This window comes from Schistocerca gregaria, chromosome 2 (genome assembly GCF_023897955.1).
Source record: "Schistocerca gregaria isolate iqSchGreg1 chromosome 2, iqSchGreg1.2, whole genome shotgun sequence".
Lineage (NCBI taxonomy): Eukaryota > Metazoa > Arthropoda > Insecta > Orthoptera > Acrididae > Schistocerca > Schistocerca gregaria.
Genome location: NC_064921.1, coordinates 404,198,650 through 404,214,636, shown reverse-complemented (window position 1 = coordinate 404,214,636; position 15,987 = coordinate 404,198,650). Strand labels below are relative to the sequence as shown.

Below are 15,987 nucleotides of genomic sequence, written 5' to 3'. Positions count from 1 at the left end.
TTACATCACAAATTCTCTTCCACCCCAGCAGTCCAATCTTCTGAACCGTCAATGCATGTAGCATGAGTTACCTGAAGTCAGCCAATCATTGTGCAAGGAAAAACAGCGCTGTTCTTTGGTAATGAACATGGAGTATTAGGGTTTCATCGTCTGGGATGACTTCGTCACGAAAGCGATGCAGCAGTCCAGCAGAGCATAGTCAACATGTTCTACCTGTCTTGAATTCTCTCCCTTGACAAGAGACCCGTACCCCAGGGACTACAATTTTTTTCTCTCGCGTTTGTTCTATTTGTGGTGGCACAGCTAAGTTTGCGCGAAACTGTGTATTATTTGTCTCATTGTGAAGGATATATAATTTTGAACTAGTTCGTCAACGTTTTTATCGAGTGTATAGGTAAACCGACCAAATGTAGGTAGTTGGTCCTGAATGCTGCAATCACTATGTCATAGAGTCTAAAGCTATCGAAATACCTTACACTGATTCACCATTGTCTCCATAGACTTACTCTGTGTCGATGTCCGCAGAGTTGTAAAGAAATTGTCTCTCCTGCTGTCGACGTTGATCATCGATGGAGGCTTACCTGGAACAAGCGGAAACAAAAATTAGGCACAAGTCTGGTGGAAAAAGACAAATATCCTACTTACCACTGTTCGCATGTCTAGTAACTACCAGTTTTGACCTACATTCGATTGTTCGTACATTTTCAAACAGTGTGGAATTAGTAATTTTGAAGGAAACTATGAGCATCGCGAGTGTGCCGAAGGTAGCACGTGTTTGGAGGGGACAAGACGCACAGCGAAACGTTCCTTTCGTCCTTACCCGTGAGCTTCGGTGGCGTACTCTGAATTCTCATACTCTTGGCGATATCTGGTGCGCAACACAAGTCGCCCCATGCACTACTCTGTAGATTTAATCGTAAACGTTTACTACCGGGCCCGGATTAATTCTTTGCTACAATGTCAAATCATCTTGCAGAAGTAGCAATCCTGGAAGAAAGGATATTGCGGAGACATGGCTTAGCCGCAGCCTGGGGGATGTTTCCAGAAGATTCGCAGGAGAGCTTCTGTGGAGTTTGGAGAGTGGGAGACGAGGTACTGGCGGAAGTAAAGCTGTGAGGACGCGGCGTGAGTCGTGCTTGGGTAGCTCAAATGGTAGAGCACTTGCCCGCGAAAGGCAAAGGACCGGAGTTCGAGTCTCGGCCCGGCACATAGTTTTAATCTGCCAGGAAGTTTCGTATCAGCGCACACTCCGCTGCAGAGTAAAAATCTCATTCACGGATTGTAGATGTTCTATCTCCGTCTGTGCCGGGTGGTGGCAATTGCTGGCCTGCAGGTACAAGTCGCTGTGAGTGGGTTTGCGGTGTACACCGAGACTGAAGGTACCATCACCCTTCCTCCTAACTATTACATCTAGGAAAGGGAGTATTCCTTACTTCTCCAGTTCCATGGAACTGGAGGAGGATAATAACCACAAAGTACGCGCACAGCGTTCGGAACAGGTGCGGCTAGAAGAAAACACTACAGCCGTTACTCTTGGTCGGCGCACACCACGGGCAGAGCGCCAGGCACGGCGCGGACCTCAGAGGGAACGCTACAACGTAGACATAAATACAGCATTCGTTCCATACTGGAATCAGTATCAGACAGCACCTGAAGAAGACTGCGAGTCACGCAGTTGAAATATCGTGCAGGGAAGACGCGAATAACCGGCAGATACCCTATTAATCAAGATGACAACGCCTTGCCGGGAAAGCTTGTAGAATTACTATGTCAAATCAGTCTAAATAACGGCCGCCAGCGTCACTTTGACCCCCGAGGTAGGGTTAAACTGCACAACTCAAAAGTCAATCATTAAAGAACCTAATGTTGTCTACTTTCAAGAAATATTTCGAGATGTGATCACTGGACTGGAACACGTTCACACCTAATTGCTCAAATAATGTCTTCAAATAGCCCACAGCAAAACAGCAATACTTTTCAGTGTCGATAAAGGAAAAGGTTTCTACTTGAATTTTCATAGAATTACGACTGCGCGCTGAAAAATAAGGCCACCGAACTTTTTATGCGAAAACTTGTAAAGCTTACAAATAAAACAAACTTTATTAACATTCCAAACCTTAATCTTCACATAGGCCTACACATATTTGAAGCTAGAGGACTCCGAATTGGAGCGTGTAACGTTGCGGTGTGTAACGTAATGGGGTGCTGTAATCGAGTTTCAAATTCGACGAGTTCAGTGACACATCATGGCGATGCCAGACCACACACGATAGCTGCAACATCTGCAACAATCCGACGCCTTGGGTTCACTGTCATCGATCATCCTCCATACGATCCCGACTTGTCCCCATCCGATTTTCATTTGTGCCAAAACTTAAAGAATCCTTCACTTTGATAGTGATGAAGAGGCGCAAGCAGAGGTGAGATTGTGGCTCCGTCGACAAAGTTTCACATTTCACCCGTGATGTTATCAAGAAACTGGCCTCTCGTTGGCAGAACGTCACCAGGGGGATTAAATTGAGAAATAAATATGTACACGCGATTAAAATAGATGTAAAACATTAATAATGTTTGTTTTATTGAAAGCTCTATAAGAGTTTTCATATAAAAAATTCGGAGTCATCACTTTTCACTACGTCCTCGTATTTGTTTCAATTGTAGATCAGGGAGGTGAAATAAAAGCTTTCAAGTTTGCCGACGAAATTGCTGGAAAAAGCAAAGGACTGGGAACATCATGTGAACGGAATAGACAATGCCTCGAAAAGAGGATATAAAATTAGTGTCAACGAAAGCAACACAAGAGTAATAGAATGTAATCGAATCAAATCCGATGATAATGAGGGAATTAGATTAGAAAATGAGACTCGAAATCCCAAGAAATGCATTTCGGAGGAGGAGAAATCTGTTAACATCGAATATAAAGTTAAGTGGTGATAAATGTCTTATGTAGATATTTGTCTGCAGTGTGGCCTTGTAAGGGAGTGAAATGTGGACGTTCAGACAAGTAGCAGCTCCTGAAATTCTGAAGATTGGATCAATAGGTCAAGTAATTGAGGTGGAGGTACTGAATAGCACTGAGGAGAAAGTAAATTTGTTTCACAACTTGACTAAAAGAAGGCATCGGTTGACAGGGAAATATTTTGAGACATCAAGAAATCATCAATTTAGTACTAGACAGAAGTGTGCGGGGTAAAACGGTACAGAGAGGTTAAAAGATGAATATAGTACTCGCACTGTAGAGAGAGGTCGAAAGATGAATATAGTACTCGGGCTAAAATTGATGAAGGTTGCTGTAGTTATCCGGAGATTAGGAGGTTTGTACAGGATAGAGTGGGAGAGCTGCATCAAAGCAGTCTTTGGGGTTGACACCACAACAACAACACTACTGTAGCTGTAATTACATTGAGTGAACAACTGCTGGAGTCGACGGCAATTTTCCGGTATCGTAGCCGTTTCAAGATCGGGCTCTCGGCCCGCCGTTGCTGTACCGTTATATTTCGGCCCCATTTGAGGTGGAAGAAACGAGGGAAAAAACATTGTTTGTGTCGGCGGCGGCGGCGGCAGGAGGAGAAGACCGATGGCGGGAGTTAAAAGCTTTTTCCGGGCTGAGAGGCAGCGCGGGCAATCAGCGGTGAGAGCGGCCGGCTCGCCGCTATCTGCGGGGGTGGCCCACCCCCACCCCGCTGAGTGCCGCCTCCGCCGCCGCCTACCGCAGGTGGTTCTCCAGCCTAGTGGAAGTGGAAGGCCTGTCATTACCAGCTCCCACTTGACGGCGCGGTCGACGCTTTCCAGGTTGGCTTCCGAGCCGTCAGCCGCGGTTCGGTTATTTCGGACCGGCAGCGGCGAGTGTGAGGACACCCGAGGCGCAGTGCGAAACCGACAGCCGCCGGGAATCGGCGCGGGTATCACAGATACGACAGTTGCGCGCTGATCATTTCACGCAGACTAGGTGGTCCACGAAATGAGGACCCTTTGATCTCTTGGAGGATACCGATGACCTCGATCTCTAAACAAACTGTAGAATTCGCAGTCTTGGTAATATTTTTATTCAGCAGTAACATACCTATATAAAGAAATACTAATTGCCTCATGTATGAAAGATCAGAACTTGAGAGAACCGTTCGACCGATTTGGCTGTTCTTTCTTTCGTAATTGTCGGGACAAGCTTCGTATGAAAGGAAATTTTTGAAAAATCCACCGAAAAAGTTGGAAATTTCGATGATATTTTTGTACGAAAATCTCATTAAAAGAAATGTAACGGTCGGTTTCTCAGTTCTGTCTCTCTCTCTCTCTCTCTCTCTCACACACACACACACATATATATATATATATATATATATATATATATATATATATATATATATATATATATAACGCCTGGCGCTCTGTATTCTAGTTATGCCGAACATGAGATTGCTCTAAGCTCTGTTGGATTTGAGTAACTTTTGCAGCCTCAGCTCTCTTTAGAACTATCTGCTAAGTCAGACTTACGTTTGGGAGGCTTATTGTAATCGTTTCCGTCCAATTTTGATATTTTATCTGCACCAAAACTCTCCAGCTGTGCTAGGTGGTATAGGAACTCAATATCATAAACCATGCGCACAATTACCATTGGATTTTCACTGTCATGGAATAATCTACAGACTCGTAAGCGTCGTCGGCCATCGCACCAGAACGGCCTGTATGCCACTCGCGTATAAATATTCAAAAATTTAATAATACTCTGAAATATACTACTTTCTAAAATAGCCTATGGACTTCCTCGGGCTTCAAGTTATCTCCATGCTAAATACCACCAGAATCGATTCAGTAGTAGAGTCGTTAAAATGTAGCAGAGTGAGCTAATTTTGTAATTAATAATACTGTTATTAATGTGGAAGTATGGTGTAAACACTTGAAAGTTAAATGAGCATTATATTGATTATGATGAATCACATAAAACCAATAACAGCATTTTCAGAAAAGTGTTCAAAGGGAAAAGACTAAATAGCTAGCTTTTTGCAGAATAAATATTTTTCCTTAATTTACGAAATATTTATTCAGTTCAATAAATATCTCGTACTACACCGCTTTGTAAAGTATCCCATCTCCTTCATTAGGATTCAAGGTATCTCAAGCCAAATTTCATTGATATGGGTTTAGTGGTGTGATCGTAACAGACAAAGTTACATTCTCATTTATAATATTAACATGGAAATACGAATTGACAAGGATTAATCACGTTGAAGATTCTACAAGCACTGTATTCTAGCTGACGCCCATGACTGCCCTCACGTATCAATGAAATGAAATGAAACATGCATATCGCTTTACTGGCAGAGAGACTCCGGTTCAGGAGCTTGGTGCAAGACTTTTTATTAGACGCCACTTCGATAACTTGCACATCGGTGATAAAATGATTATGAAGACAACGCACAATCGCTCAGAAGCGAGCAGAAAAAAACCCGGGCGGCAATTGCACCAGCGAACCCAAGATTAGGAAACAGCTATACTCACCGCATAACCACGAGCTGATCACACAAATTTCAACGCAACAAAGTAGTTGCAACAGACGCCTGACGCTAAGCGACTAAAATGTGATGGATTTGTCGCTGATATTAGAGGGGAAGTACAGATTAAACAGATAGAGGATTGGATAAACATTGTATTCATTGTAATGAATTATATTATGTAGAACGTATCAAACAATAAAAGCACTTTTACAAATATGACAAAGCTAAAAAATCAAAGAGTAAACAGCTTTTTCAAAGAGTAATTATTGTTCCATATTTCCAGTTAAATTCTTCAAATCAATAAATATGTTGTACAACACACTTTCTAAAAAAGCCTATGTTCGTCCTCAGCGTTCAATAAATCCCTATCAAATTTTATCAAAATCGCTTCAGCTGTTTAAACATCAAAGCATAACAGACAGAGATACTTTCACATTTATAATAGTAATATCGATTATATTATGTTGTGTCAAACATCGAGAGTCAATTCAATAAAGACCTGCGTTCTAGAAATGACGTAGCAGCAAAATAACTGTTGTAAGTATCTTCTTAGCACACGTATGACGGGTTAAATCCAAGTTCCGGTAATGGTAGGAGCAATTCCTTGTTTCTTTTAGAAGGTACTGTAATTTTGTCATCAATTCGTATGCGTGATAACTGAACACCTGTTTTTACAAGGACTGTCAGAAAATTTGTTGTTGTTGTTGTTGTTCTCTTCAGTCCTGAGACTGGTTTGGTGCAGCTCTCCATGCTACTCTATCCTGTGCAAGCTTCTTCATCTCCCAGTACCTACTGCAACCTACATCCTTCTGAATCGGCTTAGTGTATTCATCTCTTGGTCTCCCTCTGCGATTTTTACCCTCCACGCTGCCCTCCAATACTAAATTGGTGATCCCTTGATGCCTCAGAACATGTCCTTCCAACCGATCCCTTCTTCTGGTCAAGTTGTGCCACAAACTTCTCTTCTCCCCAATCCTGTTCAATACTTCCTCATTAGTTATGTGATCTACCCATCTAATCTTCAGCATTCTTCAAGTAGCACCACATTTCGAAAGCTTCTATTCTCTTCTTGTCCAAACCATTTATCGTCCATGTTTCACTTCCATACATGGCTACGCTCCATACAAATACTTTCAGAAATGACTTCCTGACACTTAAATCTATACTCATTGTTAACAAATCTCTCTTTTTCAGAAACGCTTTCCTTGCCATTGCAAGTCTACATTTTATATCCTCTCTACTCCGACCATCATCAGTTATTTTGCTTCCCAAATAGCAAACCTCCTTTACTACTTTAAGTGTCTCATTTCCTAATCTAATTCCCTCAGCATCAACCAACTTAATTCGACTACATTCCATTATCCTCGTTTTGCTTTTGTTGATGTTCATCTTATATCCTCCTTTCAAGACACTGTCCATTCCGTTCAACTGCTCTTCCAAGTCCTTTGCCGTCTCTGACAGAATTACAATGTCATCGGCGAACCTTAAAGTTTTTATTTCTTCTCCATGGATTTTAATATCTACTCCGAATTTTTCTTTTGTTTCCTTTACTGCTTGCTCAATATACAGACTGAATAACATCGGGGAGAGGCTGCAACCCTGTCTCACTCCCTTCCCAACCACTGCTTCCCTTTCATGTCCCTCGACTCTTATAACTGCCATCTGGTTTCTGTACAAACTGTAAATACCCTTTCGCTCCCTGTATTTTACCTCTGCTACCTTTAGAATTTGAAAGAGAGTATTCCAGTCAACATTGTCAGAAAATTTAAGACATTAATAAAATCAAAATAGAAGAAAAGTGCTTCTCCCCCACTAATGACTGCACCTAGATTTCCTTTATTTTTTTAGGGGAGAGGGTCCCTTTTCAAGAGTTTTAGAATATAAGTTTGTAAGTGACATGATATTGTATTTTTTTGTAACTGGTACTATAGTATGTTAGACATCTTGTAAACAGTTATTTTTGTTCCTGGAAATAAACAAAAGGTCTAATTTTATATTACAGTTGAGGCAGATTTGTGCTAAATTGCACCTGTGCCATGTTGAACATTTCAACAGACGATGCAACAGCTTAAAACATCTAAATAACTGCAGTAACTTTTATTTTTAAAGCAACTTAAAATATATTTTATTGCTGTTATATATCTATAATGTATCCGTGGATAAAAATGCAGAGCATTGCAGATATAAAATCCAAAGAAACAGAAACAGAATTGGGCACATGAATATTACTTGGGGTTACCGTACAGCTTTTTTTTTTTTTTAGTTTCTCTTTGGAAATACTCTAACGCCGTCAGTTTCAGGTGTCATTCACTTGTGCCTGCTAGAATTTCTTGTTTCTTCTGTTGTAGGTCCAGGACCAACAGCTGTATTTGATTTACGAGTGTTGTGTTCACGTTCAACTGTGAAATTTACTTCAGCAAACAAGCTAACAATTGCAACATCCATATTGTACTTTCAGATTTCTGTCAAATCATCTGATGAATAGCTTGTTTGCAACTGTCAAACAGTTCTGGGTATGTTCTTGGTATCCTAGTGTTCTCAGGTTTTCGCACGGCGAGCTGTTGATATCTGCTCATGAAGCCATTCACGCCGTCCATTCCAGTTATTTTGCGTGAGTAACAATAGCTTGATGGTGTTGGTGTCCGATCTTACATATCTCGTGCATTACTATTCCCTAATCCGCCAGACAAAGCAGAATAGAGCACTCCACATTTATCTGCAGCAGGCCTAAAAGACTTGGCATCTTTCACTGCTTTCATGGCCTTTCCAATTTTTTCGTCACTTGCAGCTAGTTAAATACACGTCTTTTTGCAAGTTCCCGCCGTACTATCCATTTCTAAAAGGAAATAACTTACTTTGCACTGTTATTCCACGTAACACTATATTATTGTCTAAATAAGTGATTTATATGCGCTTACAACAGCGTTGAAACTTATCACCACGAATTTGTTTTGAAACCTGCTTCCGGAGGGGCCGTTAATGTTAAATCATTCTTCCTTCATTTATGAAAAGTTTTCAAGTAGTTCATAGTATGTTAAGACGCAGAATCAACTGGGTGATTAAATAGAATTTACCTCACTTTCTATTATCTACCACAAATGCAGTACTGAAAATAAAACTGAGCTTTACTTTACACTCCACGACACAGTATTTATTAAACAGCTAGACTCTTATGGATAATAATGGAGAGGGATCCGGTTGTAAGCCACTGTGTACCTTTAGTGGTTACCTGTTGGTTAATTAAACGGTGTTGCAGCTGTGAGAAATTCAGTATACTGAAGGAAGTCCCTAGTTGAAATGTGCCTCCCTCTCCCATATACGTTGCTCCACGGTACACCAGACCTCAGCTGCAGTTGTATAGTTTTGCTTGAAGCTGATCGTGTTGGTTTCAGCTCTCGCTCTCATTCATTTCCTTCAAGTTCCTGAAACTCATTGTCATCTCGTCTCTCTTTATGTTGAATTTTTTTTTCTTACAGATGAGAAACGTTAAAAATGATGTCTTACATGGCTGCGAAGCAAAGATAGTAAGATTGGGATTTAACGACACGTTGACAAAACGGTCATTAAAAGGTAAGTACTAGCTCCAACTCAGACACGTACGAGGAAGGAAATCAGTACGAGCAAGTGAAAAGAAGGAAGAAATGTAAAGCCGCCTGTTGTCACTGATAAAATTGTCCGAAAGAAAAAGGAAATAATTTGAGTCATCAGCCTTGTGATGTGTGATGATATCTGCATACCTCACCAATGAGAAGGCAACAGGCACCGATAACGAGGTTGAAAGAATAGGTGCAACAAAAATACTTCTTGAAACAATTTTTAAATGATGTTTATTCTATAGAAAGGAGGACTTATTACTCTTATTTTGCAACTCAGTATGTGTTATTGCTTTTAACCAAATACCTTTCAGTTGTGTCAGCGGTTTCTGTGTCTCATATGTTTTATGTTTGTCCATTGGCTCTTGTGTAAACACTCTGGACTTGAATTTTTCTCATGATCTGTCATGAAACTGTTTGTCACAAGCTTATTTCTCTGCACTGCACTTAACCTTGCTGCTGCAACCTTGCCGTTCGCTGCACTTAGCCTTGCTGTTATAGCCTCGCACCAAGCAGCAAGGTCAAGTGAAGTGAGTACTTCCACAACAACTGTGTCGCTCCCAATTTTGACGTTGAGCAACTCGTTCTTCTCCTTTCTGCTACTCTTCGTCACCTTCATCTTTGCTCAGTTTATCCTTCAGCTACATACCGTGTTAATAAGTTTATCTTTTTCAACAGCTTGTAATAGTAAGGCTATAAATGTAGCCATTATGTTCTTTTTCCGACCTATGCCTGCTATATTCACTGTGCTAACCATATAGGAGAAGTATGTATCTCTGGAAGAGCATTGCGGTCTGCTCATGTTGTCATTTTTACGTGGTCTCAGGACACCACTGTTTGTATGCATGGTCTCGGGATATTGCTGTTTGTGCTATTTCTATACGCTTTCTTCAGAGTTGGAAATTTTATTGTCAGACGTATTTGCTGCGTTTTTATAATTTTTATTGGGAATAGCAGTGACGAATTACTGTTGTTGCAACGGATGGAAAGAGAAAGACGTGGAGGCAGAAAAAGTGTGTGCTATATGATTACGCTGGTATGTTGTGTTGTTTTGGTTGCACTATGAATAAACATTTAAATACGTTGTCATATGTGCATAACATGTAGGATTTTGAGAAAATTCTTTGGCTATTTTCGGCACTCTTAGTAATTAAAAAAAATGTTCAAATGTGTGTGAAACCTTATGGGACTTAACTGCTAAGGTCATCAGTCCCTAAGCTTACACACTAGTTAACCTAAATTATCCTAAAGACAAACACACACGCACACACACACCCATGCCCGAGGGAGGACTCGAACCTCCGCCAGGATCAGCCGCACAGTCCAGGACTGCTCTTAGTGAATTCCATCTTGGTTTTAACACACACAGATGGAAATGAAATCCTATACCTAAGAGCGTCCATTTCTTTTTATAGCGAAACTCTTGTGTAGAAGATAGATTTTTTCGCTCTTGATTTGTTTCTGGTAGCTCATACCTCCATTATTTAAGGTGATTTTCGCTTTTCATTTAACTGCAATGCATCTACCATACGGTACTCAGTGACATGAGGCAACATTTTTGTATCTTATTCAAAAGCAAAATGTTTGCGAAATATTTCACTCTCATCTGAAAGGATCTCTTACAGGATAGAGAAGAGATTCCGTGTAAATTATCTACGATTATTGTAGTATGATTCTGCGCATATGGAAAAGTGTGAGTGTGCTGACCTCAGTGCGAAAGAGGTACCGCTCTGTGAGTAAACTGGCCTTGTGGATCGGCGTTTCAAAAACTTGTGCTCATTTAAATTACATTTTTAAAAGGTCTCAAAACATTTGTTTTTTAACTGTTTTTGTGTGCAGTATTTTGAAGGGGATAGTTCTACTATAAAATTTTTGTGTCTTGTTTTATGGTTACATAGTGCTGAATGTCAAAGGTACAACCAGTACATATGTTAGTATGACTGCATTTCATATTTAATTTTAAGGGGAGAAAAAGGAAACAAGCGTGTGTCGATGCTACTGCAATACTAGTGATTTTCAACTCACAAGCAGTGGTAATAACGCACGATATTTAAGAGACAGTTTAACATTACTTTCACATGGCCATTGTTTTCTTACGCTAGCGCTACGTTGCAATAGAAATTTCAAAATAGACTTGTGTAGTATTTCATAAATTGATAGAGAGCTGTTACACTACAAGATCTAAGTCTTCGTTATACGTCCACATCATTTCATCATCAATCGTCAAAGTGGCGAGTCTGAAGTGTGTAAAGATTGGGAATTTATACGGGCGCCGATAACCGTGCAGTTGAGCGCCCCACAAACAAGATATCATCATCAATAACAACAACTGTATGTTTTCACAGTGGTGGAAACATTCAGCTGCTACTGCAGGCATGTTATTCAGGTTATCTGTTAAACGTTAGATCTCATAGGTCTCGTTAAGCCACCATTCTGCGTCAACTGTAACGTCGGTGAGCCATCTGCCGCAGCGCGTTCACGACTTCCTGGGGCCCACCTCATTTTCTCTTATCGTGTAATTCCACAAGCGTCCTTTTGAATTTACTTCGTTGCTGTACTTTTTTGCAGGCAGTTTACAACAGCAGTCCCATATTTTAAAAAATCCATGACAAAGACATAGTCTTTTGTAGATGCACGCAGGTCTCTTTTTTAACTAAGTCTTCCATTAATCGGCGGATGTATTCCCATCTCTGTCTTCCTGTGCAGTTTTTACCCTCTATCGTTCCCTGTAGTACCATGGAAGTTTTCCCTGGGGTTCTAAGAGATGTTCTATCATCCTGTCCCCTCTTCTTATCAGCATTTTCCACACATTCCTTTCCTAGCCGATTCTGCGGAGAAACTCTTCACTCCCTACCTCATCAGTCCATCTAATTTTTACCGTTCTTCTGTAACATCACATCTCGATTCCTCTTCTATTCCCGTTTTCCCATAGTCCATGTTTCACTACCATACAATGCTGTATTCCAGATGTACTGTCTCGTAAATTTCTTTCTCAAATTGAAACCTATGCTAGATACCAGTAGATTCTCTTGTCCAGGAATTCTCTTTTTGCCATTACTACTCTCCTTTTTTCGTCCTTCTTACTACGTCCATCATGAGTTATTTTGCTGCTTAGACAGCAGAATTCCTTAACCTCTTACTCCGTCATCCTCAATTCTCATGTTAGTTTTACGTTGTTCTTATTTCTGCTAGTTATCACTATTTTCAGCTTTCATACATTTGCTCTCCATCCATATTCTATACTCATTAAAATACCATTCGATGCAACAGATCCTGTAATTCTTCTACACTTTCAGTCAGGATAGAATCACTGATATCCTGACAAATGGTTCAAATGGCTCTGAGCACTATGGGACTTAACATCTGAGGTCATCAGTCCCCTAGATCTTAGAACTACTATAACCTAACTAACCTAAGGACATCACACACATCAATGCCCGAGGCGGGATTCGAACCTGCGAGCGTAGCGGTCGCGCGGCTCCTGACTGCAGCGCCTACAATTGCTCGGTCACCGCGCCCGGCGATATCCTGACACCATGAATTTATATTCCTTCTTTTGTTTCCGTCATTGTTTCTTCGATATGTAGGTTGAACACTAGTGGCAATGGACTCTGTCCCTGTTATAACAACTTTTTTAATAGTTATAATAGTTTAATGGCTTCCTTGCTTGTGTTCCCAGTCGCTCAGCACGGGGGAAAGATTTTTATGGATTTTTATAAGGGGTTTCACGCAATATGCGATTTCTCTCCCCTCCCCCCTTAATTTTCTGTTCTCTCACTTAATTTATTTTAATTTAGAAATTTTAGCCGCATATTTCCTTATCTGACTTAAGGATCCTCTCCAATTCTCCTGTAACGCAATTTTTTCATTATTACAGTTTACACCAGATGATGGAAGTTTAAAGTGTTCCGAAACCAGTCGTGTACGCAATAAAAGGTTGTGGCTTAAGCAACTGTTGTGTGGTTTCTTCATTTTGCAAATTTTTCACACCGTCGAAGATGGAGAAGTGCTCTTAGTTTTTAAGGTATGCACTTTAGAGCCCAGGTTAACTGGACTCTGTTGCTGCGAGTGATCGTTCCTTCCATATCCCCGAATATAGAGCTTTCCTGCTGGAACACACTATACGGCACGAATCATCTAAAACTTGCACGCAGATATTGCGGAAATGGAAAGTGCTATCGATGAACGATTTTCACAGAATGTATCGCTAGTCAGGGGCTCGAGCTGTTAGCCAATAAACAGATTGAAATAATATTTAGCATTTTTTGTGCAAACATACACTTTTTTAAAGGGAACAATACCTGAAACTTGAAACTTCCTGGCAGATTAAAACTGTGTGCCCGACCGAGACTCGAACTCGGGACCTTTGCCTTTCGCGGGCAAGTGCTCTACCAACTGAGCTACCGAAGCACGACTCACGTCCGGTACTCACAGCTTTACTTCTGCCAGTATCCGTCTCCTACCTTCCAAACTTTACAGAAGCTCTTCTGTTGACATTAAAAAATTAAAAAGAAAGCTAAATTAGAATGTCGGTGGCGTTTGTGCCGGATGCTAGTGCGAGCCGTTTACGAGATGTCGTACTTCGAAAAATTTCCACACTAACACTTGTCTGTGCCATTCAATCTGCGTAACTGCTAGGTACGGTGTTACGTTGTTTACAGTTTGTTTGTATGTCCCTTGAATGCATTGCGACTTGATAGCCTGTTATTATGTGACAGTCCAAGCAGTAGACCGTGAGAGAACCATGGTATTTACCAATACAGGAAAACCATACATGCTCATGGTGTCCGGAGTGGGAAGGAATATGCAGTTTGTTCTTGCACTGTGTATGCGGCAAGATATCCCAATAGACGTCAACTATCTAGGCAGTTATTTAAGAACGTCTTACACCAGTTACGAGAAAGTGGTAGCGTAACACATAGACAACGTAACAGAACGAAAAACGTAACGAAAGAAGAGGGGAATATTGCTGCACAATCGCATTAGGAAATTACAATCAGGCGTATGTTCTAAGCATTTCCTTTTGGCATAGCTTCCATCCCTGTCATATATCTCTTTCTCCATCAAGAGTTGCATGTAAACGATTACGAGAGTCGTGTTAACTTCTGTACATGTACATTAAGACAGTATACTACAGATATGTTATAATCTTGTTTAGTGAAGAAGCTACATTTACCATTCGCAGTCAGGTAAATCGCCAAAAACTGCACTATTGATCTGTTGACAACCCCGACAACTGGCACATATACCGCGCAAGGGGCATCAATCATGATTTCAACATTCTGTGATCACTGTCGGTCTTTTTTATTATGATTATTATTCTTGACTCACGGAACACAAACATGTCATCTTACGAGAACACAGTTGCTGCAATTTTAAAGTTGTTACATGATTTCATGTAAGTACAGTTTTTTGGTTTTTGTTGAGAATTCTCACATATGTACATATCTTAAGTATATTATCTATACCTTATATATTTTTCTAGGTAATTTTTACTATTCTGATAAAGACAGTCTTAGAACTATCGAAACCTGGTGAATGTGGTTTTTAAAAAAGTTGTGTGCAACTGTTTGGCTGTGTAATTGCATACACGGTTGCTGAGCTCGCAGCTGCAAATGTTTAAAAAACCACTGACATTCTGATTTACGTTACTTTAATTTGTTAATGTCAATGGGTATTTAAAAAACACTCTGTTGATTGGTTAACAATACGAGCCCCTGACTACTAATCCATTCCAAGAACACTGCACATCAGTAACACTTTCCATTTCCGCAACATTTTCGGTGCAAGGCTTAGCCGATTCTTCCTGTATATTATGCGTCGTTCCCTGTGGCTTGTGAGCCGTGCGCCAAGTTCGATAGCTCGCGACCGTCTTTTCCGGTTAGAGGGTCTTTGTTTTTCCCTCTGGTGGAAGATGGGAAGTGGGTTGTGCGAAAAAGAAGAGGGCTGACGGGAACTGGGTGTGTATGGTGGATGGTGTGTCCGGTGGAACGTAGAGGCTTCCTGGAGAGCAATTGGTCAGTATTGCCGGCCAACTTTTTTTTTTTTTTTTTTTTTTATCGCCGTTCTCTGTGCAGGGTGGTGCGGCAGTTGATGTGCCGTGCTGGGTCACCCCCCGAGCGATTCTAGGCGCTTCAGTCTGGAACCGCGCGACCGCTACGGTTGCAGGTTCGAATCCTGCCTCGGGCATGGATGTGTGTGATGTCCTTAGGTTAGTTAGCTTTAAGTAATTCTAAGTTCTAGGAGACTGATGACCTCAGATGTTAAGTCCCACAGTGCTCAGAGCCATTTGAACCATTTGAACCCTAGCCCAGCCCCTGACTCTACTTGTTTATGCATCACTCTGGTTCCTACCAGAGAATTTGGCGCCATTCGTAAAGCACACAGGTCGTGCCCTCTTCTTCATCAGACGAACGGAACGGCCCCGTCACAGGGTTTTGTCGGGCACCGACTCAACAACTTCTTCGGGTTCCTTGGTCAAGGAAAGAGTCCAGTTCTGCTTACCTGTGTTTATGGCTGGCGTAATTTGTATATTCACCGAGACTTAACTCCATTGTCTGCTGTTGGCTGTGTTTGAAGCAGTTTTTGCGGCACGTGCTCAACTCTCTCCAGAAGGGGAAACTGGCTTCTGTTTAGAGTAAGTGATTATTTTTTTAATTTTGGAGGCCTAATTTTAAATTAAGTGCAGACTGTTGTTTTGGTGATTTAATACTAAGGCCTAGAGCTGTGTCTAATTCTAAGTCACATATTACCACTATGTCGACTTTTAGATAAGAAATCCGCTGTATTTACTGGCACTAACTTGCGTCTTGCAGCGACCTTAGATACCAAAACTACCATTAAGGAAAATAAGTGGAATTTTTTATATGACGCTTAAATGGTACTTGCCTCTGTCAGATTGT

At 41.0% G+C, this 15,987-nt stretch overlaps 1 protein-coding gene across 5 annotated transcripts in view; it reads right to left on the bottom strand.

Moving 5' to 3' along the window:
• Positions 1-15,987, bottom strand: part of LOC126322757 (uncharacterized) — a 672,754-nt gene that overhangs the window by 202,754 nt on the left and 454,013 nt on the right. The window contains exon 1 of one of the 5 annotated variants that reach the window (XM_049994584.1): positions 507-575. The exons of the other annotated variants lie outside the window; for them this stretch is intronic. Coding sequence (XP_049850541.1) covers positions 507-567 — 61 coding nt within the window. The 5' untranslated portion in view covers positions 568-575. Of the gene's footprint in view, positions 1-506; positions 576-15,987 lie in introns of those variants that run through there. 5 annotated transcript variants of the gene reach the window in all.